This window comes from Phyllostomus hastatus, unplaced genomic scaffold (genome assembly GCF_019186645.2).
Source record: "Phyllostomus hastatus isolate PE091 unplaced genomic scaffold, TTU_PhHast_1.1 phas_contig_402, whole genome shotgun sequence".
Taxonomy (NCBI): Eukaryota; Metazoa; Chordata; class Mammalia; order Chiroptera; family Phyllostomidae; genus Phyllostomus; species Phyllostomus hastatus.
Genome location: NW_025333873.1, coordinates 2661748 through 2684924, shown reverse-complemented (window position 1 = coordinate 2684924; position 23177 = coordinate 2661748). Strand labels below are relative to the sequence as shown.

General features: G+C 38.0%; 1 protein-coding gene across 2 annotated transcripts in view; it reads left to right on the top strand.

The window, feature by feature from the left end:
* Positions 1-23177, top strand: part of BABAM2 (BRISC and BRCA1 A complex member 2) — a 338154-nt gene that overhangs the window by 65808 nt on the left and 249169 nt on the right. For both annotated transcript variants that reach the window (XM_045844469.1, XM_045844467.1), the window contains exon 4: positions 4519-4613. In XM_045844469.1, coding sequence (XP_045700425.1) covers positions 4519-4613 — 95 coding nt within the window. The remainder of the gene's footprint in view (positions 1-4518; positions 4614-23177) is intronic.

Below are 23177 nucleotides of genomic sequence, written 5' to 3'. Positions count from 1 at the left end.
ACACTGATTTCACTTCTTTTGAGTATGTACTGAGAGTGGAATTGCTGAATTATATGGTAATACTATTTAAAAAGTTTTGAGGCGCTACCTCATTGTTTTCCATTTTACCTGGTGCACCGTTTTACATTCCCACCAACGAATGGTTCATAGGGGTTCCAGCCTCTCCACAACCTCGTCAGCACTCTATTATTCTCCCTGCTCTCTCTTTTTGCCCCATTACGGATCATTTTGGTACCCTTGTCAGAATCAATTGACTGTAAATGTGAAAGTTTATTCTTAGACTTTGAATTACATTCCATTGATCAGAATGTCTCTCCGTATGCCAGCACCACACTGTCTTGATTACTTGTGGCTTTGAATTGGAAATTGTGAGTTCTCCAATTTTGCTTTTTCAAGATTGCTTTTTGGCCATTCTGGATTCTTTGCGTTTCCATGTGACTTTTACAATTGGCTGGTCAATTTATGGAAAAAATAAAAATCAAGCAGGGATTTTGATGGGGATTGTTGAAATCTGTCGATTAAGTATCATCGACATCCTAAAAATATTAAATCTGCTCATCCATGGATATGAGATGTCTTCCCATTTTTTTAGGTCTTCTTTAATGTTTTTCAGCAATGTTCTGTAGTTTTTAAGTAAACATATCTACATTCCTTTTGTTAAGTTTATTTTTAGTATTTTGATTGATGCTGTTGTAAATGAAATTATTGTTCATTGGTAATGTATAGCGATGCAATTGATTTTGTACATTAAGATCTTGTAACCTTGCTAATCTTAATGGTTCTCAGTGTTTTTTTTTTAAATCCAATCCATGGGCTTGGCCAAAAAGTCTGTATGTTTCTTTTCTGAAAAATAGAAAACACATTTTTCATTTTCACCAATAATTTCATTTGATTTGGATATTTTGAGTATGTTGGCTATCTCCTGTGTGGTATAACATTGATTGTTCTCAGTTAATGTTTCAACTTGATTGCTATCAACTTCAACTGGTCTACCCGAACGTGGAGCATTGTCCAGCGAGAAATCTCCAGCACAAAACTTTGCAAACCACTTTTGACTTGTTCAATCAGTCACAGCCCCTTTTCCATACACTACACAGATCTTTTTTTGTGTTTCAGTTGTGTTTTTACCTTTTTTGAAACAATAAAACATAATATGCCAAAATGTTGCACATTTTTCCATTTTCAATATTAAAATAGCTACACAAAAATTCACCCATTTTGATACTTTTTTTCAATGCATGCTGATGTGACAGCTTTCACAGTATAATCTAACAAAGTTGTTTTGAATGAAGTTAAAGACAACTAAGTGCTACTAGAGCCATTTTACAGAACAAAACCAAATGAACTTTTTGGCCAATGCAATAGATACCATTCATTTCTTTTCCTTGCTTAAGTGCCCTGGCTAGAAATTCCAGTATAATGTTGAATAGAATTGGCAAGAGTGAATATCTTTGGCTCAGCTTTTTAATGTTTAATGGTTTGGAAATATGTATTACTGACAATGTTCCTTTGAGAACTTGAAAATCCAGCTTTGTGTCCTCAGTAGAAACAAAAATAATAAAATTCCTTCTATTGGAATTCAGCATGCTATTTATTTTTTGAGCGTCAAGGCACCATAGATTCTAGCTTGGCTTTTTCCAAAACTTTAATGCCTTTGCTTTATTAAATTTATGAATTTTTTTCTAAAAGTGACTAAAGTAAGCCATGTGTAGGACTTCTAAAAGCATTATCTGTAATGTCCATGTTGTCCTGAGGAACTGTGCGTGCTGGGAGAGTTGAATAGGAATGAGTAATCAGGGCATTCATATTGTCTTCAGTAGTTCTTCTTTGGCTTGGCTTAGGTCAATGCTTTATAGTTGGCAGGTTTGGAGAAATTGTATAATTTGTAATAGATTTAGTTGAAAACCAGAGGTGAGAGTGGATAGGGTGAAGGGTGTGATTGTACTAACTTTTGATAATTTAATTCTCCATCCAGCATCTGAAGGATATATTTGTACTCCAACTTATTCTCTATAGAACGTGGCAGAAATAATAACTCTTCCACACTTTATTCGTTACTGTAGATGTTATCAGTGCTTAGGTATTCAATGTGCAGAATGGAATTTATTTCATATATTGAGCATTTCTCACATCTATTCTACATGTGTGGCATTTTGCCTTGTTGAAGACATGAAATAAGTGTAAGGGCATGTTTACTTTGTGAATGCTTACAAGATATATAGGAGGTTCAAGTACATGTACTTAGCTTGGGCTTCTGTGTATTTGCGATTTTGTGTGTACGTCTTGTCTCCCTCACTAAATGTAAGCTTCTTGACGATAACCACCTTAGAACTGATACAGTGTGTATCACAGTGCCTCACGTTGTAGCATGTGTTTATTATGAATTTTAAAAATTAACGAAACAATAAAATAATATGACTACATTTTAGTACCCAAGTGAATGGCATAACCAGTTAGTATTGTTGAATTTCAGAAGTAACAGTGATCAGTTTGTTCTGGGTTTATTAGGGAGTCATCATATAAGAAAAGGTAATTAAGTCAGCTTGTAAAGTGTGGGTAAGAACTGAGCAAGAGGAAAGAGCATCTTAACTACGTGTCATAGTATTTGGAGGTCAGCAAGTGGATCATACTGACTGGAATAGAAGATTGGTACTGGCTTGTAGATAGAAGGATGGATAAATAAGTAGGAACATCATATTTTGGAGGCCTTAAATGACAGTTGGAAAAGTTGGCCCTTACTCTGTTTGATATTAGACAACCAGTTAAGTTTTTTGAGCCAGGGAGTTTTGGGGCAAAGTAGCCCTTCAAAAAGATGTACTTTGTTGTTGGTGTGTTGTGGGCTGGAGGGAAACTGGCAACAGGAGATGATTTAGGAGGACGTGGCAATCGTTGAATTCCTTTGGTCTTGCCAGCTCTTCAACAGCATAGTTTTTGGTTTGATCTTCAGTGCCTAGCGTAATGCCTGGAGCAGAATTCACATGTTTGTGCACTGGATGCATGAATGTGTGGACCAGGTCATCTGGGCCTGGATAGAGCTGTTCGCAGTAGGAAATGCCCGTATGAGAAACATTTGTTTCTGTGAGTATGAAGGGTATGGGTAAGGTTGAAGGTGACATTAAATTTTCAGCATGGTGATTAAGGAATAGCAGTGCCATCCCTAGAAACAGGGAAGTCATCTAGGTGAAGAGAGGAGTGAGAAAAGGGACAGTGAGGAGCATGTTTTTAGATTTGTTGAGTTTGACATTGAAAGACGTACATAGTACATAGAGACAGAAAGGCTCAGATGAGAACTGAAGTCTCAATGTTTAAATGTGGATATCACCATGAAGGTGTTATTGTTTGCGCAATAAAAATGATTAGAGTGGTGTATGTGTGTGCATGGGTATTGTGGTCTGCACATACACAAAGTGTATGTACCCTTATATACTAGAACCCAATATATGTGTGTTAGATTACTGGTATACTAATTTGTTCATTTATATTAACAGAATTATGGGAATTGATCCTTCAGGTCAGTGGAGGGGCAAAAAAAAGGAGCTCAAGAAGGAGACAGGAGAGAAACAGAGAGGGAAAAGAATTTACAACACAAATTTGCCAAAGAGATTTGGTAATTTGTCTTATGTATTAAAATAATAGTAGTAATAACAACAGTAGTATTCCTGTATCACTTATTGCTGTGTACCAGATACCATGCTAAGACATAGTGGTTTCTGTTATCCTCCCAACCAATCTGTGATGTTAGTGAAATTTTATCCCCCTTTTACTGATGAAGAAACTGGATTTTTTTTTAGATTTATTTATTTATTTATTTATTTATTTATAGAGAGGGAAGGGAGGGAGAAAGAGAGAGAGAGAGAAACATCAATGTGTGGTTGCTGGGGGCCGTGGCCTTCAACCCAGACATTTTCCCTGACTGGGAATCGAACCTGTGATGCTTTGGTTTGCAGCCCGCGCTCAATCCACTGAGCTACGCCAGCCAGGGCTAGGAAACTGGATTCTAAAGAAGTTAGAACTTAAGATGACCTGAGTAATAAATGATTAGGAGACCTTGTGGACATAAACTAGGCTTTTTTTTTTTTTTTTTGACTCCAAGCCAGATGTTCTTTCCATTATACCAAAGGCTTGTATGTTTAATTTCTTCAAGTAAAGGACTGCATCTTTAGAGAATCAGTTCTCAATAAAGGCCTGTTAATTAGCAGGCAGAGATTGGACAGTGATGTTTCCTATAACAAATATCTCCATGTGTTTTATTTGTGGCTGCTTATACTTTTCTGCTTGGGTATTTATATTTAGACTGTGTTAGGAGATTAAAATTTTTTGATTGCATGTCGTGGATGTTAATTTAAAAGAGAATATCAGTTCTTTTGTTTGGTGAATTAATCATTCAGAAAGTGTTTTTCAAAATTTTTTTTAATTAAAATAATATAAACTTCTTTCAGAAGTTTATTGATGCATCCCTCAGAACATTCATGCACTAACGAGGAAATAAGAAGGGCCTGACATTTTCTTTTATTTCAGGGGATATCATCTTCAATGCCCAATACCCAGAGCTGCCCCCTGATTTTATCTTTGGAGAAGATGCTGAATTCCTGCCAGACCCCTCCGCTCTGCACGTGAGTAACTGCTGGCTCATTTGGATGGTCTTTGTTGAAAGAAAGTAAAGTTAGCTTTTGACAATTGCTTAATAGATGAATTTGCCAAACATGTGGACTTTTTTCCATTCCTTTTTTCTCTGTTCTGTAAAATAAGTACAACTCTTCATGTGCTGAAATAGTTTAAATAAGAGGTTTTTTTTTTAATTGCAGTTTTACTTTCAGACCATTTGAAATAATGAAAGTCTCTAGCATATTGGTTAAAATATTTTTACTTCAGCTTAAGAAGACATGTTGAAAACATTTTCTTTGTTTTAACTTAATATTTCATGCCTGCAATCAATTTCCCAATGTTTACTAACACTTCATCACAGGCTTGTTAGGGGAGCGGTTTTGGGCCCTTCGAGGGGCCTTTTTTGGTACCAGAAGTGAAAGTAGCAAATTTGGAGTTGTGTCCGCATTACCTCAGCGTGATTATCAGAAGGGTAAAGACCAGATTAAGTGCGTTTTATCAAGCCAGACCCGAAAATTTGCAGTTGAAGTACAATGTGTCTGGAATTAAGGCAGAGGAAGGGGTGGTGGTACTTGTCAGGGCACATGTGGTTTGTATAAAAATTGTGTGTTTTGCATGACTGGTGGAGAAAAACATGCCATTTTGTTTCAAAGTCTGACCAGACAAAAAACATCTCTTTCCTTCCCAGCTCAATTTTGCTATGATGCCTATACTGTAAGAAGTTTTATTGTTGTTCAAAACTATGTTCTTTGTGTTTTTTTTCTGGATATTTTTTGTTTCCTTTAAGTTTTGTAATTTAAAGTTTCTATGACTTAACTTTGAAATCTTGCCCCACTCCCTTTTTAAAAAGGGGAGTATTAACCAGGACATTTTAAACCTAATGAATTTATTTAAAATTTTTTAAAGTTTATTGATTTGAGAGGAGAGAGAGAGATTTGTTGTTCCACGTATTCATGCGTTCATTAGTTGCTTCTTGCATGTGCCCTGATGGGAGCTCTCACCTGCAGCCTTGGCCAACCAAGGAACCTGGCCAGGCTCCATCTAAAGACTTCTCTTATGTTCTGTAACATAGCTGTAAAAATATGGTTGGCAGGAGTGGGATGGCTTTGTTGCTATATTTGTAATAATTACACAACTTTTGGCTGATTTTTAAATAAAATTGTAGTTTTAGTATGGCCCCTTTAGATGCTGTTAGACATTCACCTCGTATTGAAGCTCAAGGGCTTCCCTGGAGAAAATGGGGCAAAAGTTTCCCTACAGACCTCTTGTGTATTAAATCTGCCCAGTGGAGGGTAGCACATGTTAAATGCCAGAGATGTATTTCACGCCAGGTGCTTTGGGAATTTAAAGAAGGTAGTCAGAAAAGCCCTGCGGTGGAGTTGAGACCTGTACTCATTCTTGAAGAAAAGAAGAAAAGTAGGGAATACAACAGAGAGTATTTCAAGTAGGGGGAAGGACATACATTTGAAGAAATTGTGTGTGATAGATTATAGAAAAAGGTACAGACAGGTGTGCTGAAATGTAAGTTAGTATAATGAAGCACTAGAAAGGGTTGGAAAGGTCAGTGCCTTAAGTGCTGGGTTGAGAGCCATGGGAGGAGACGACTGGACAGCCATCTGACAGCAGTGCAGCCAGTGTCGTGGATTAGGGCGACACTGAGCACCAGAACTGAGAAGAGTTGCGAAAATCCAGGAGCGGACCAAAAGGGCCTTGAGCTGGGATGATACAAGAAGGAACACTAGCATGTAAAGGATGAGAAATACATGTTTGCAGCTTAGTTTTTTGGAATTGGCTTTAAAATTTGTGAAGCATATCTTCAATATTGACAAGTATTGTAAGAATGTAGAATTTAAAAGCTAGAAAGACATTAAGATTTATTTTATTCCACTTTTCTACGTTAGTATTGAGGATAATGATTTATATGGTTGTGTTAGAGTTGATATTATAAATTCACTCATCTGATATTTTGTCCCTGAGAGAAGTTACCACAAATGTTTTGAGAAATTATACAAAAAAGAACAGCTAAAAAAAAATCTAAAGCGCTATATCTAAAAGCAAGATTACATATCCAACAGAACACCTTCTCTTCAGCTGCAGTAGACCTAAGGCCTCGGGCGGACAACCGAGTGCTTCTTCATGGACCTGTGGGCTAGGCAAGCCTAGATAAACAGTCGGGGTACAAGGGTCCACCTTCCACCGGCTGGGTGAGGTCCACACAGCCTTGGAGGGTGCCCTTGACGTTCACTGTCATCTGGCTAAAACTCTGGGACAGGATAAACTACAACACAAGGCCTGGTCCTCAGCACACATGTCCATGAACACCGATGCTTGTGAAGGACTTTTGCTCAGTTGTTCACCGGTCATGCTTTAGTTCTCAGATTCGGGTCAGGCTTCTCTTCTCCCTTCTGGAAGTGCACAGAGGAGTCACTAGCAACCCAGTTAGTCTGCACTGTATATGGTTTTGAATGCGTGGAGATTGCAGACTTCATCACCCATGGAATAGAAACAATGCCCAGACATCTTGGATTTTCCCACTGAAGTATTAATTGCAGAAGAGAATCAGTACGTACCCGTAGAATCTGGGAGTGTAGTCCAAGAAGTTCCTGTGGCAAATATGGAATTTCCTTGAAGTTTCTGAGTTCTATCTTCAGAATTTATAAAAGTTTTGCATTTGATTTTATAGTATACCTGTATTTTTAATATAAAAATATCTTAAATTATGTACATTTGAGAAAAAAATGGAATCTTCAGTGTGTCCCAGTTTGAGAAATAAAGCTTTAGAGAATATATGTGATCTTTTACTTATTCAATTTATTTAAACTTGTTCCTTTTCAAAAAAAGATTTGAAGTAGCTTAAATTTGTAGCTTAACATTAGTAGCTTAACATTACATACATAATGTTAATACAAATATGTAAGGTGCTCTAATCCATCAGATGAAACTACCTCTTTCTAAACTCAAACCTTTATAATTCAGAGAGGTGGGTGCCATTAAGGACTTTGAGATTCTTAGGTGAATGGAAAATTCTCGATAGATACCAGGTCTAGAGCTAGGTCTCTCATAGATACCAGAAAATCATGAATCGGGGGTCCCCAACCTCTGGGCCACGGGCCAGTACTGGTTCGGGCCTGTTAGGAGCCAGGCTGCATAGCAAGGAGGTGAGCTTGAGTGTAATGCACTTGAATCATCCTGAAACCATCCCCCCACTGCACCCTCTTGGCCTGTGGAAAAATTGTCTTCCATAAAACTGGGTGCTGGTGTCAAAATGGTTGGGGACTGCTGTCATAAATCTGTGAGTTAGGATCCTAGTGGTCTAGTGAGTCCCACTTCTGGTGTGCATTAGAATAATATAGAGAGCCAGTTAAAAATACAGATTCCTGGGCCCCAGTGGACATACTGAATTAGATTTTAAAAAATATCCTTATCTGAGGACATTTTTTTCAGGGAGAGGAAGGGAGAGAGAGAAACATTGATGTGAGAGACAGGCGTTGATCGGTTATCTCTTGTATGCACCTGGACCTGGGATTGAACCTGCAACCTAGTCATGTGCCCTGACTGGGAATCGAACCCACAACCCTTCAGTTATGGGATGACGCTCCAACCAACTGAGCCACCCCGGCGAGGGCTGAATTAGATACTTTAGGGAGCTAGTGTCATTAAATTCCCTGGGTGATTTTTATATATTAGTTTGAACTGCTATTGGGCTATTATAATGAAATCCATCTTTTACAGTAATTTTTCCAACAGAAGGCCATTTGCCTTTGCTTAACATTATTTCCAGTGATGTATCATTTTCCATTTTGGGGACAGTTCTAAATTTTTTTTAACAACAGCATTACTGAGACATAATTTATTTGCCATGCAATTTACTCATTTAAAGTGTATAATTGAATGATTTTTAGTTATTCATTGAGTTGTGCAACCATCATCAGTTAAATTTAGAATTTTGTCATCACCCCTAAAAGAAACTGCAAACCCATTAGCAGAAACTTCTCACTGTCCACTCTAGACAGTAATTAATCTATATTCGGTCTATATGGATTTGCCTATTCCAGACATTTCTTACAAATAAAATCATATGACATGTGGATTTTGTGATAGACTTTAACTTACTATACTCTTTTTTAATGTAGCATATATCACTATTTTTTATTGCCAAATAATATCCCATTGTATTCATATACTGCCTATTATTTATCCATTGTCAGTTGATGGATATTTGGGTTGTTTCCACATTTTGGCTATTATAAATATTGCTGTTATGTGGATATATTTTTATTTCCTTTGGTTATATCCCTAGGAGTGGAATTGCAGGGTCAAATAGTAACTCTGTGTTTAATTTTTGAGGAACTCCCAGACTGTTTTCTAAAGTGCCTGTACCATTTTACATACCCAGCAGCAGTGCAGAAGTATTCCAAGTTCTCTACGTCCTCATCAACACTTGTTATTGTCTGTCTATGATTGTAGCCATCCTAGCGGGTATGAAATGTTATCTCATTGTGGTTTGGTTTGTATTTCCCTGATGGCTGTGCATCATAATGATGTTTTGTATTTTTTTATGTGTTCTTGGCCATTTGTATATCTTCTCTGGAGAAATGTCAATTTAAATCCTTTGCTAGTTTTAAAACTGGATTATTTGCCTTTTTATTGTCGAGTTGTAAGGGTCCTTCGTTTTATGTTCTGGATACAAGTCCTTTTTGTCAGATACGTGACTGACCAAAATTTTCTCCCATTTTGTGTATTGTCTTTTATTTTCTAGATAGTATTGTTTGAGGGAGAAAAATTTCACATTTTATGAAGTGTAATTTATCTTTTTTTTTCTTTTGTTGCTTGTGCTTCTGGTTTCATATCTAAGAAACCATTGTTTAGTACAAGGTATAAAAAATACCTACTGTTAGGTTTTCATTGAAGAGTTTTATAATTTTTGCTCTTACATTTAGGTTTCTGATACTTTTAATTTTTGTCAAGTAGGGGCCTTGCTTTATGTTTTACAAGTGGAGAGCAAGATCTCCCAGCACAATTGATTAGAAGGACTATTTTTTCCTTATTGAATTATCTTTGCATTCTTGTTGAAATTCAATTGACTATAAATATGAAGGTTTATTTCTGGATTCTCAATTCTTTTTCACTGGTCCATATTTTAACCTTTTGCCAGTACCACTTTGTTTTGATTGTTGTGACTTTGTAATAAGTTTTGAGATTGGAAGTATGAGTTTTTGAACTTTGCTTTTCTTTTCCAAGATTGCTTTGCTAGCATTGACTGTTATGAGTCCCTCACATTTACATACTAATTTTAGAATCAGTTTGTCAATTTTTGCAAAGAATCCAACTGGGATCTTGATAGGGATTGCATTGAATCTCTAGACAACACTAGAGATTATTGCTATTTTTAAAAAGATTTTTAAAAAGACTTTATTTATTTATTTTTAGAGAGGGAAGGGAAGGGGAAAGAGAGAGAGAAACATCAATGTGCAGTTGCTGAGGGCTGTGGCCTGCAACCCAGGCATGTGCACTGACTGGGAATCGAACCTGTAATGCTTTGGTTCACAGCCTGCGCTCAATCCACTGAGCTATGCCAGCCAGGGTGAGATTATTGCTATTTTAACAATATTAAGTCTTCCAATCCAGGAACATGAAATGTCTTTCCATTCTTTTAGTCCTTTGATATCTTTCAATAATGTTTTGTAATTTTCAGAGTTTTGCATTTCTTTTGTTAAATTTATTCCTAAATATTTTTTGATGCTATTGTAAATGGAATTGTTAATTTCAGTTTTAGTTTCACATTTTTGCTGTCTAGAAATAGAATTGATTTTTGAATATTGATGTATTCTGCAACTTCACGGGTTTTTTTTTTGCTGTAAAGTTTTTCTTTCTAATGAGCTAAAAATCTTATTATAGACTTATGTTCTTTATCTTTCTCTATTTCAAGATAAATCAATTTGTTGTGGAAGCTGGACGATGACAGACTTTGGTATCGGAATATGATTATAAAAAAGTGACTTTGTTTTTCCTTTGTTTTCATAAATTGAACTTACAGCATTTTCTAAGATAGAGAGGGAAACACTATTGCAAGAAGCTTATATAGTATTTCTGAGATCTGCTTTTAAGGTCAATACTCACAAATTCTAGTAGGTTTGTTAAAAATTTGCTTTAGTTCTCTACATTATATATACTAATAATTCATTCACCAAACCATTTAAGTCAACATTAATTGAAGTTATGATTTAGTACCTAGTCAATATATCTAACGGCTGAGTTCTATTCTGGATGAATTCCCTGCAGACAGGCATATGCCTTAATTAATAGATGATGTGAGATGATTCTGTAAATAAAGTGTAGTACTACATCTCAGAGGGAGTAGATAATTTGGTTTGAGGGTGGTCATGGAAAGTTACTTACACCACAATAACATGATAATCATCCAGGTAAACTGGGTCCATAAGTATTTTCCAGGAACATTTAGAAGAGTTGTTCTTGATTTGAGTGGTTGTTATTTGTCAAGCTTTTTGCTGTTTGCACTTTTGCTCTGAGCCTCAAGTCATAAGCATTTGCTGATTAAAGAGCTGTTCCTGCAGTGTAAGTTAATTCGCCAGTGGCTGTACTTTTACTGTATTCTGTTCTATGTGTTTGTTGTTCTGTATCACGTGTCATATTATGAATAAGGTGCTGACACACTGGTGCCCTCTGTTACTGGTGAAAACACATAAAAGTCAACAAAAGACAAATTGGGGGAAATCCTATCTGGGTGTTTCTAGATTGTGCACTAAGTGTCCAACAGTGTACCCTATGGAATGTGACCTCAAGGAGGCTAAATTTCAGGGGGACACAGCTGCATGAAAACAAATAGACACAGGCAGTATGTACTAGAATGCTGTGGGGTAATGAGATAGTGTTTTCATATACACTGTCTAGGGTGAGAAGAGAGGATAATCAATAAACTAAGACATGCTCCATTATAATGAAAACAGAAAATTATTATAGGTTGGAAGCGTGGGGTTAAAATGATCAGGAAAAAGCAGGAACTTGTACCAAACCCCAGGCGATGGCTATGCTGTGGCTGTTAAACTATAGCTATCACTCAGTCACTTCCCTAATTGTGTCTCCGTTCATTCCTTTCCTTGCTTGCCGATCTCCAGCCACTCAGGCCTCCTTGCTCCTCCTCAAACATTTAAGCACACTCTCCCCTTAGGACCTTTTATTTGCCGTTCATCCTTTTCATTCACCTCTGCGTGGAACTCTCTTCTTCAGTTTTCTGAAGGGCTTGCTCCCTCTTGTTGCCAAATATCATTATATCAGAGAGGCCTGTGTGAAGCTGTAGTAACACCCTTCCCATTACTCTCTCGCATCTTTATCATGCTGTACTTTCTTCATTACGCTTTTCACATTGGATATGTTTTTGGTTCCTTATTTGTTTGGTATCCGTCTTTGCTGGGGTGACCAGCTGCCTGGGGCTGAGATGCAGCACCTTCAGAGCTGAGTCGCAGGCAGCCTGGGGCACAGGGTCACCCTGGGTTCTTCTCTGGAAGGGAGGCTCCGCGAGAGGATGGGGTTCGTTTTGTTCACACTGTGTCCCAGTCCCCAGGAGAGTGCCTAGTGAGTGCATCGAGGTGTGCAAATATGTGTTCGTTAGGTGAACAGGCTGCTTCTAAGGTTCTGTGTTCCTTAAGGGACTTGTTGGTTTCTGAAACTAGGAAATATGTTTTGAGAGAAAATTTCAAAATAGAAAAGGATTCGGTTTTAGAGAAGTTTGAGGGGTGAAAATCAGTTAACAGAAGCTCTGAAGCAGTGATTTTCAGCCTTGCTTTTGCAACACCCTGTGGTATATTTGGCTACCTCAAAGGGCATTGTGAAATTATTTCCCCTGAAAATAATAATGATAATTCACTTTAATTTAAAATAAAGTTGCATAAAGGAGGAAGGGTGGATCGTAAATTTAAACGCGAGGAACATGTTGTAATCACAGCAAGATTGGAAACCACTGAAATCTGACTTCCTAGTTTGAAGGTGAGGGCAGCTCTGTGTGAGACAGTCCTTGTCAGGGTGGGCACGCGCTGCCCCTGCTGGCACTAGGCGCTGGTGGTGGGATTCTTTCCTTGAGTCTGCCCTGCTCGTGGGGAATGTAAGTATAGGAAGAAGTATTGTACCAACACCTCGTCACTTCTCTTCCCCTGCTCTTCACTGTGCCACCTCCAGAAAGACATCTTTTGGATGTGTCCTTGCAAAGCAGTGCTCATGCCCTGTACATATGAAGTGCGTGTGAAGAATGCACAGAGCTGATAGGGACTGCATGGCCCACTGTTGACAACTGCCATCCAGGTGTGCGGCGCTCCTGTTCCCAGACGCTTCTGTGTGCCGTGGCCTGCACCATCTTTTAAAACAGAATGGGCTGTTATTTTTCACATGCCTGCTTAATGCCTCATTTGAGATCTACAAATAATTCGTCTTTAGCCTTTAAACTGGACATAGTGCTCAAGACAGATGAGTGTGTAGATTTGCAGCCATGGTGGACACACGTAGGGTTGGAGGTACAAGCATGCGCACAGGCTGCTGTGGGGACAGGTGGGAGGAGCAGTTTACCAGACCCACACATAGTAGGGGCCAGGGACTTAGGAACCTATTATTTGATTGTTTGTAAGTACTCTATATTTTGGTGTAACTTATTGAAGAACAATATACTTACAAAAGAGTGTACAAATCATAAGTGCATAGCATGGCCAATCTCTCAAAGTAAGTAACGCCATGTAACCAGCACCTAGATCAAGAAACAGAACATTTCCAGCACCAGGAAGCCTTATTCGTGCCCTTTCTGTCACTGTGACCATTTTGTCAGAGAGTAAACACTGTGCTGACTTTTATCACCATTTCTAATGTTGCTTCCTTCTGATCTTTCTACAAATGGAATCAAGTATGGACTTGTATGTCTGATTTGTTTCACGCAGCATTTATTTGTGAGCTTCACCCATATAGTTGGTTGTGTGCTCATTGCTTAGTATTCCACAAATAAACCGAGTATACCACAGTTTATTTATCCGTTCTTACTGATTGGCATTTGGATTATTTTGGGATTCTGCTGTGGTGAATAGTGCTCCTGTGAGTATTCTTGTACATGTCTCAGTGAATGTGTGTGCGTTTCTGATGGGCACACACTGGAGAGTGGACTTGCTGGGTCACGTGGTATAGAGAATTAAGGAGAGGACTATTACCGTATATACATATGCATACAGATAAAATTTCGAAGGTGTGTGTTGCAAACATAACTTTAAAAGCAGTTATAGGAAAACAGAACATCTCAAAGGAACAATTAAAATGAAACTTGACCAGTTTATCAGTTGGAGTTCAGTTAGGAGAAGCCATACCAGTAATTTTAATAGGAAAATTGAATAGAGAGAATTATGAACTACTTAAAGGAGTGAAAAGAGAATGCTAAAGAGTGCAATGGTAATTGCATAGAGTAGCTCCTCCAGGGCTGGGGGAGAATTCCCAGAAGGGACAAACCTGGAAGAGCCTTCCCTCACATCTTCCCCTGTCTCTGAGGCTGCGATGCTGGCCTCTGAGTTGGAGAGAGTGTGGCTAGAGCCCACTGGATGATGGAGACGCTCACCATGGCCTGCTGGGTTCTGGTTGGCTGGGGCTGGCAAATAGAGATGGGCTGGGTGCTGGTTAAATGGGCTGAAGGGTGAGCACGGTGGGTCTGCTGCAGGCCTCTGGCAGCTGCACTGTGGGAACAGCTGTGAAGAGTGTGCCAGACCGGGGTGAGAAGCCCTGCTGAGCCTGCTGCTGTCCCTTCGTCTCTTCTGTTGGCAGGCTAAACACCAGCTGGCACAGGAAAAAGGGGATAAAAGATTCAGCCCCAGTTTCACAAATAGGACAAGGAAGAGTAGATTTTGGGGAGATAGGAGGCAATAAATAAATAGCTAGCACAAGTAGACAGTGCCTAACTTATTCTCCAGTACATTGTTTTCTGCTCTGTCGAACCTGCTGTTAAACCCATCTAAAGAGTTCTTACTTTTAGGTAACATACTTTTCAGTTCTATTTGATTACTTTCCATAAATTCATTGGTGAATTTATCTTTTCACCTGTATTTTTCACCATTTTCTTGCACATGCTAATCATACTTATTTTTAAGTTCTTATGAGTCAATTCTAGTATCCTGAAATATCATTGAGTCTCTTTGTTTTGCCAGCTTTTTACTTTGGTTATCAACCATGTGGTACTGTATTTGGTGTTTCTAATAGATTTGGGCAGATGTCGGACAGTTCAGTTAGAAACTGTGGAGGCTCCAGATGAAGCTGTCTTCTTCTGGAGAGAGGGCTCATTGTCCCTTCTCACAGGCAGATAAGTGTTGACCAGTTAGTTGCCTTAGTCCACATGGGGACTCTGCTGAGTTTGGCTGGTTTGTGGCTTCGGTAAGGGACTGTCCATCTCTGCGCTCACTGGTGTTCCTGAGGTGGCACTCTCCAGGTCTGGAGCAGTCAGGGTTCCTAGACACTTTTAAGTGGCTTGGCCTTTAAAATATTTTGAAATAGAATGTCCTGTCATTTGTCAAATGTTAAATGACCCAGACAGTGTGGATCTTTGCCCTTATGGATCCCAAATTCTAATTTTTGTCTTGCAAGACTGCTGATAACTCCATTCTGCTTTTCAGAAGTACCATATTTTGCCATGTATAGTACACACCTTTTTTCCAAATTTTTGAGGGAAAAATAAGGACGCACATTATATATGGGTAGTACTAATTCCATATCTATAGAAATGTATTTAGTTCTTTTATTTATACTTATGTGTTAAAAGTGTAACTCTAGAAAGCAATAATGATATCTGTATATAAAATAATACCCTGGAACATGATAATTGGTTTTGTCTGTAAATATAAATAAATAAATAGATAAATAATTGAATTAAAAATTTAAAAGGAAGATTTTTTCCCTTAAAAGTTGGGGCCCAATACGTGGGTGTGCATTATACATGGGAGCACATTATACGTGGCAAAATATAGTAATCTCTTAATCCTTGAGCTGCCCCAGAATTTATCAGATGTCTTGAGGGGAAGTGGCTGCATGTTTGAGGTCTTTCAAGACTGCCAAAACTTCTGATGATTTTTCCGAGTCCAGCAGCAGCTTTGTTATTATGCAAGTCCTGGATTTTCAGCCTTCCTCCGATGCTTGGAATTTGCAAACTCCACCCCCCATCCCCCACCCCCATCGTTAAAGCAGGAATCGGCTCCTCTCCTTGATGTCCCCCGACAATTGTGAATTCTCAGCTCTTTCCAGTTCTCATTACTTCAGCAGATATTGAATGCCTTCAGATAGATGTCTGTATGTTGTCTGGCTTTTTGAAGAATTGCTTTTACTGAGTGTTCTGCTCTGTCCAAAGCTACCTCATCCTACCTGGAAGCACAAGTCAGTTGTCCTACATTTTTGAATATATAATTTTTACCCTTTACTTTCAAAGCAAAAGAACAAAAAAAGCTTTAATGGACCATGAAGTACCACTCATTTGTTGGCAGAAATACAGACTTAATGAAAGTTAATTATTAATAATTAATAAAAGTGTTTAATGTTAATAAATATATTCAGTAACATTAGTTAATAAAAATTAATAAATGCTGGGAAACAGTATATCTCCTTTTTTATGAAAACCTAAGTTTTTAAGTTTCAGTATATTTTCCTAAGGTAGAAAAAAGGGTAAATGGCATCTCTGGCTCTCTTGAGTTGAATGCATCTTGCACTCAAAGGATGCATCAATGTGTGATCCAGGTAAATCCGAGAAAATTATGAGAAATTTCAGTGCAGAGTTGGTTTATATGCAGATGAATTAAAAACTCTGTTTGTACTTCTGCCATTATCCATTTTCACGCATCAGCCATGGAAACATTCCATGAAGCAGGTCTTCCTGTTGTTCTTTGTAAAATGTCCTTCCTAGGGGACGCTGTGGAAGGGCCCTGGTTTAAAAATGATGATTTATGGTTTCACCTGTTTTTCCAAAGGTGTTGCTGTTATAATCAATTTTGGATTAAGGAACAGAGTATTAATATATACACATATGCAATACACACAATTTTGAAGGCATGTGTTATAAACAAGGCTTTCACGCACAGTTGTAGAAAAACAGAGTATCCTGAAAGTACAAACAAGGTACATTTAAAATGTTCAGTCTCATGAGACGAGTGAAAAAAAGGCAACCCAAGTTATTTTTTCAAACCCAATGGCAAATATAACATTTAGCAGATGTTGCTAGTTTTGATTTACTCCATTGAATATGTGAAAATGCTTTGGGGGAAAATGAGGTACTGAGTTGAGTATGAAATATTGTAGCTCAAGAATTTGCTTATCCAGCCCTAACAGATGTGGCTCAGTTGGTTGGGTGTCATCCAGCAAAGTGAAAGGAGAGGTTGTCAGTTCGATTCCTGGTCAGGACACATGCCTGGGTTGTGGGTTGGGTCCCTGGGGTGTGTATGAGAGGCAACTGACTGATGTTTTTCACATCAGTGTTTCTCTTCCTCTCTTTCTCCCTCCCTTCCCCTCTCTCTAAAAAAGAATGTAAAAAAGATATTTTCCAGAAAAGAATTTGCTTATCCAGAAGAGTTATTTAATGTTTAGTTTTCAAGGTTATTTATTGTCTTTGGTTGGTCATCTCTCATTGTCATCTTTTATTGCTTCCTGTTCTCTCCACTGTCCTCAAAGGGTTGGGTTTTTAAGTTATGAGAATGTAATTTTATTATTATTTGAGGTTCAGGTACATAGTAAGTGTATACTTTTTTGTTTTTTAAATGAATGACTCTGTCCCATACCACATTATAAGAACAGTAGTTCTTATAAAGTAGTGATTTTTAAGCCTGTGGTGGTCTGAGGTTTTATGGAGGCGGGAGGGTTTTAGCTGGGTCTTCAAGCAGACGTAGGATTTAGAAGGTGGACAGAAGGGCAGCACTGTGGGCAGGGAGACGAAGCTACAGAGGATCCTCACAAACCAAGGATGGCGTATTGGAAGCACTGAGCACACCAGTTTTCTTGGAGGAGATTTTGCATTGGCAAAAAGCAGAAAACACAGTTACAGAGATAGATTGAGGCAAAGTAGTAAGGGGTTCAGAATGCAAAGCTAAATATTGTTTATTACTACTTTAGGCTATGATTTTAAGAAATGCTGCAGCCTTAGAGTTTGTTCTTTTTAAAAATATGTGGTTTACAAAGACATTTAAGCTTTTGTGAGGTGTTTATGATTTGAAGAATTTTTTCCTTTGGTATTGAGGATTTCAGAAATTTTTGATGCCTTTTTAGCCACCTGCTGTTAAGTACACTTCTGGAATAGTTGTAAACTTTATGTGTGTACATTAGTTTTTTAGAGGAGTCAGATTTATATTATACATTTAAAAGTGTGTAGTTGATTGTTGATTATACTCCCTCAAAATCTCTAAATTATTTCACATTCTCCACCTGTTTCACAGGCTGGTCCAAAGGAAAAATAATAGAATTCAAATGAAGAAGAAATTCTTCAGGAAGGGAAATCACATGATGAATTTGTAGCAGTTAGAACCTGGTAGCATTAAAGTGGCAGAAAATGTAATCAAATTGGCTCAAGTAAAAGAGAATTTATTGGGTAACATAACAGAAAAGACCAGGGGTGAAGGTAGCTTGGGACACTACTGTGTTTAGAGCTCAGACGATGTTGTTGGGGCTTTGCTTTGCCTTCCTGTCGCTGGCATTGTTCTCAGGCTTTCTCAGCATCTCCCAGTACCTCCAGACCAACGTCCATAGCAGAAGAAGAGGAAGTCTGACGTCGTGAACACAAGTCTCAGAATCAGACCTGTTAGCCTCACTTGGGCCGTCATATCCTTGAGTTCTGGGGGATGGACTGTGCCGGTCAGCTTAGCTCGGTACGTGTGTTGCATCCCTTTCCCAGGTGTTGGCTTTGTGATCTTTTTTAAGGCTTTGGTTCCTTTTAAAAGATTTTATTTATTTATTTTTAGAGAGAGGGGAAGGGAGGGAGAAAGAAAGGGAGAGAAACATCAATGTGTGGTTGCCTCTTGCGCACACTCTGCTAGGCACCTGGCCAGCAACCCAGGCATGTGCCCTGACTAGGAATCAAACTGGTGATCCTTTGCTATGCAGCCCAGTGCTCAATCCACTGAACCACGCCAAACCACGGCTGTGATTTTTAAAAAATATTTTATTTATTTATTTTTGGAGAAAGGGGAAGGGAGGAAGAAAAAGAGGGAGAGAAACACCAATGTATGGTTGCCTCTCATGCACTTCCATCCAGGGACCTGGCCTGCAACCCAGGCATGTGCCCCTGACCGGGAATTGAATCAGGGACCCTTTGAATTGCAGGCCAGTGCTCAATCCACTGAGCCACACCAGCCAGGGTGGCTTTGTGATTATTAATTGAGATATACATTTTTGTTTTGTGAACATGTCTCTGTATTTGTTATATTTTATAATAAATTTCTTTGAAAGAACTGACTATATCCGGCATACAAAAATTAATCAGTGTAATTCCTTGGATTCAGGAAGTCCAGTCAATTCTAAGCAGGTAAAAATAAAGAAATCCACTTTAGACATATGGCAAAATTACAGGAAACCAAAAACAATGAGACAAATCTAAAAACAGCCAGAGAAAACAAAACAGCAGTCGTTAGACTATTAGCTGACTTCTTATAGCCACAATGGAAGGTAGAAGACAGTTTAACGATATCTTTAATGTGATAAAAGAAAACAATCACCATTTAAAATTTAACTTTACTAATTGTTTACGGGGAAAGAAAAAATCCCTGTGTGAAGGTCAAACATAGAAAGGAATGGGAGATAGCAGTGAAGAGTTATAAAACTGTAAATCATCTAGAGGGTGTTTTAACCAGAGTCATGCATTTTGATGGCTGTTATGGTTTACGTTCCCAGTACACGTCATCTAGACAAATATTAAAATGAAGTAACTTTTTCTTGGTGTTTGCCGATTTGGGAGTGAGGAGTGGGTGCCTCTAGGTGAAAGAGCAAATGGCATCAAAGCTTGGCGTTGCAGGTAAAGAACTTCCTGCTGACCATGTCTGCACCCTTCGTTCTGCTCTTCTCCTGTGTTGCTGTGTGTATGCCGTGATTCTTGAATGGGGGTGGCGGGAAATATCTGAGTCTGGGTCCTCTCTCTCAAAGGTTCCGGTTTAGTTCATTGGTCTGAGATAGAGCCTCGGCATTGGTTTTAGAAAGTCAGTCCTGGTGTATGACCAGGACTGCAACAATAGGTTCTGAAAACAGGTATGGGTGAGGGAGATCTGAATTCTAGTCTCAGCTCCGTTGATTACAAGGCAGGTTATGTTGGCCAAGGTCCCTAATATTTATGCACTTATTTTTTGATAAAACTGCTTATATTCCTACTTACCTCACAAGGCGGTTATGAGGGATAAAGAACGTAACATTCGAATGGATGAATGGAAATGAAGCTGAAGGCGTGGAAGCCAGAATGACCAAGGGCAGTCTATAATCATATCTACAGAGAGTTGAGCAAATGTTTGTATTTTCAAAGTAGTCCTCGAGTGTCCCTTTATGATTTGAAGCAGCTCATTCACATGTTCGAGTTTACATTTAAACTGATGTAGAAGTGAGGTTTTGTACTCACTGAAGGTCTTTAGGTTTGGGATTATTTTGCTTTTCTTGGGTTATCTACAGGGATGGGCACATTAAAATGAAAAAAAACCTTACAAATTTTGAACCTAGTTCTAATGTATGCTTCCTCCAACATTTTTAAAAAGCAAAAAACCTTAGCCATGTAAAAACATTTTTCAGAGAAATTATCTGCATCCTGCTGAGAATTTTATGCCAAGCTGCAGCCCCCACACAAGCTTTGGAGAGCCAAGAAATTTAAACCTGCAAAGTAACGTGCCAGCTCAACCTTTACTCTGGTCTGATGTAGTCATTTAACCACACAGTGGTTTGTAGCCTTGAATTAACAATGGCTCAGGAGACCTTGTAAACAATTAAAAAATGTTAAGTTGTTAGAACTATGAAAAAACCATAGAAGCACAGTATTATTATAATCAAAACATTCAACACATTTAATGTAGTTTCTTGAATACGTTTTAGGAACATTTATAAGGAAGTCAAATTAAGAAGCAAAATGTCTGGATTGTTGTAGATTTTAAAAAAGAAGGGCAACTGATTACTTACAGTGTCTGAAATAGCCTACCAGAGATCATCAGTCATGTTGTGAATCCAAGGGGTCCTCTAGGAGTTGAAAACATGTATTGGTAAGAATATTGATTAATGTAACGATTATATATATAATTTGGGTGTTGAAAGGTACATTTTTAAAGCATTTATTTATTTTCTAAATTTGGAGATGTTTGCAAGGTTAACAAAAACTATAGCTCAGTCACCCCTATTGGAATTATGTAAAAAATATGACCTTGTGGTTGATCTGAAGTCCCTGTAAGTATATATATGATATGTATATATTAAAGATAGTCATATATACAAAGTTCAGAAATTCTTCTTCATATGAATACATGGGAAATAAGGTATTCTGGTTAATCAAATATTCATGCTCATAAACTTGCTGTATAACTATACACAGATCATTCGTTCTTTTAAACAAATTGATTTTTGATAAAATACCCCTTACACTAAAGGTAGAACATAATTTGATCTTTCTTTAATGATTCAGAAACTTCTGAGGGAGTGTTTATTGCTTCAGAATTATTGTTTTTTTTTTTAATGAACTTTTATGGAGTAACATTGGTTAATAACATTATATAAGTTTCAGGTGTACAACTTTACAGAATTACTGTGATTAGCCTTGATTATCATTAAATTATAGCTGTGTTGTAGACTTGATTAATGCAGATTTCCACAGTACTGTTAGTTATCAGAGAATTATCACTGAATCAAGAAAGCCCAAGTGGGTTTTGTGACTGTGGAATTCACAGGAGAGCAGACAGAAACTTACAGAAACTGGTATGCAGGATATGTATGTGCAGCTGCGTACAGAGATGGATGTTTACCTGTCTGCATATGTGTATGTGTTACTGTTAAATTCGTAATGTAATTGTTAAACATATATACACGTATACCAACATGTGACATGTGCAGCCATTGCTAGTACTAAGGAAGCTGTAAATTGAAGGAATTTGATCAAAATTTACCAAGAGGAAATTGGCTCCAAGGCAGAATGATTTTGGCTGGAGAAGATAGTGATCCTGGCACAGTGTGCTCTGTATTTCCTTGTGAGAGCTCCGAGATGAAAAGAACTAGCTCCATGGAGGCAGATGCTTGGTGGTTTTCTGGAAGCGCAATTATAAGGTTTATGAAAAACAGGAAGATCAACATCTCATGTGTTTTTTTTTTAACTGGGAACTGATTTAATGTGTTATTTTGTGCTCCTTAGTCCTTATCTATTGAGCAATGATAATTTGATTTTTGTTTATATTGACTTTTTCTTTTACATTCCTATTTTTAACTTTGTTAGCCTTTGGAAAGCAATTATATCTTAAAATGCTTTTAAGATAATATTTTTTAGACTGCTCAAACTTTTTTAGCATTTTATTTATTTTTTTAAAATTTTAAAAAGATTTTATTTATTTATTTTTAGAGAGGGAAGGGAGGGAGATAGAGAGAGAGAGAGAAACATCAATGTGCGGTTGCTGGGGGTCATGGCCTACAATCCAGGCATGTACCCTGACTAGGAATCGAACCTGCGACACTTTGGTTCGCAGCCCGCACTCAATCCACTGAGTTATGCCAGCCAGGGCCTAACTTCTTTTTTTTTTAATATTTTTATTTATTTATTTTTAGAGAGAGGGGAAGGGAAGGAGAGAAACATTAATGTGTAGTTGCCTGTCATGCACCCCTCAACTGAGAACCCGGCTCACAACCCAGGCATGTGCCCTGACTGGGAATCAAACCAGTGACCCTTTGGTTTGCAGACCAGTGCTCAGTCCACTGAGCCACACCAGCCAGGGTGCGTTTTATTTTTGTTTATTTTTTGTTGAATTTATTGGAGTGACATTGGTTAATAAAACCACACAGGTTTCGCGTGTTCAACCTAGTCACACATCATCTGCATATTGCATCATGCACTCCCCACCAAAAGTCAAGTCTCTTTGTTAATGACTGATGACTATACTTAGTCATATTGCAATATATTTATCTTCAGAATTGCTGTCTACTTCTGCTCATGACCACAGATTAGCTTGGCCTCTAGTAGCCAGTATTTCTATTGACCCTGAAAAAAATTTGGATCCTTTAACATATTATATTTAATTTAGTTTATAATGAATTGAATAATAGTGATTATTCACTTGACAAATAATGAGTGCCCACTTTGAATAGCCCGTGATGTCTAGCACAGCCCTTCCACAAAGATGAATAGGGCACTGTCCCTGTTCTCAGATAATTTATAGTTAATAGAGGGACAATAATATGCAGTAAGTATATCATCCAGACAGTGTCTTTCTTTATGAACATTAGTGGGAACACTGAATAGGAGAACTTTCTTTTTATCTTTAATTTCCAATCCCGAGGTACTTTAGCTATTTGTTCTGCTGCATTTTGCTTACATGACACCAGGAAACACCTTATATATCGACCGT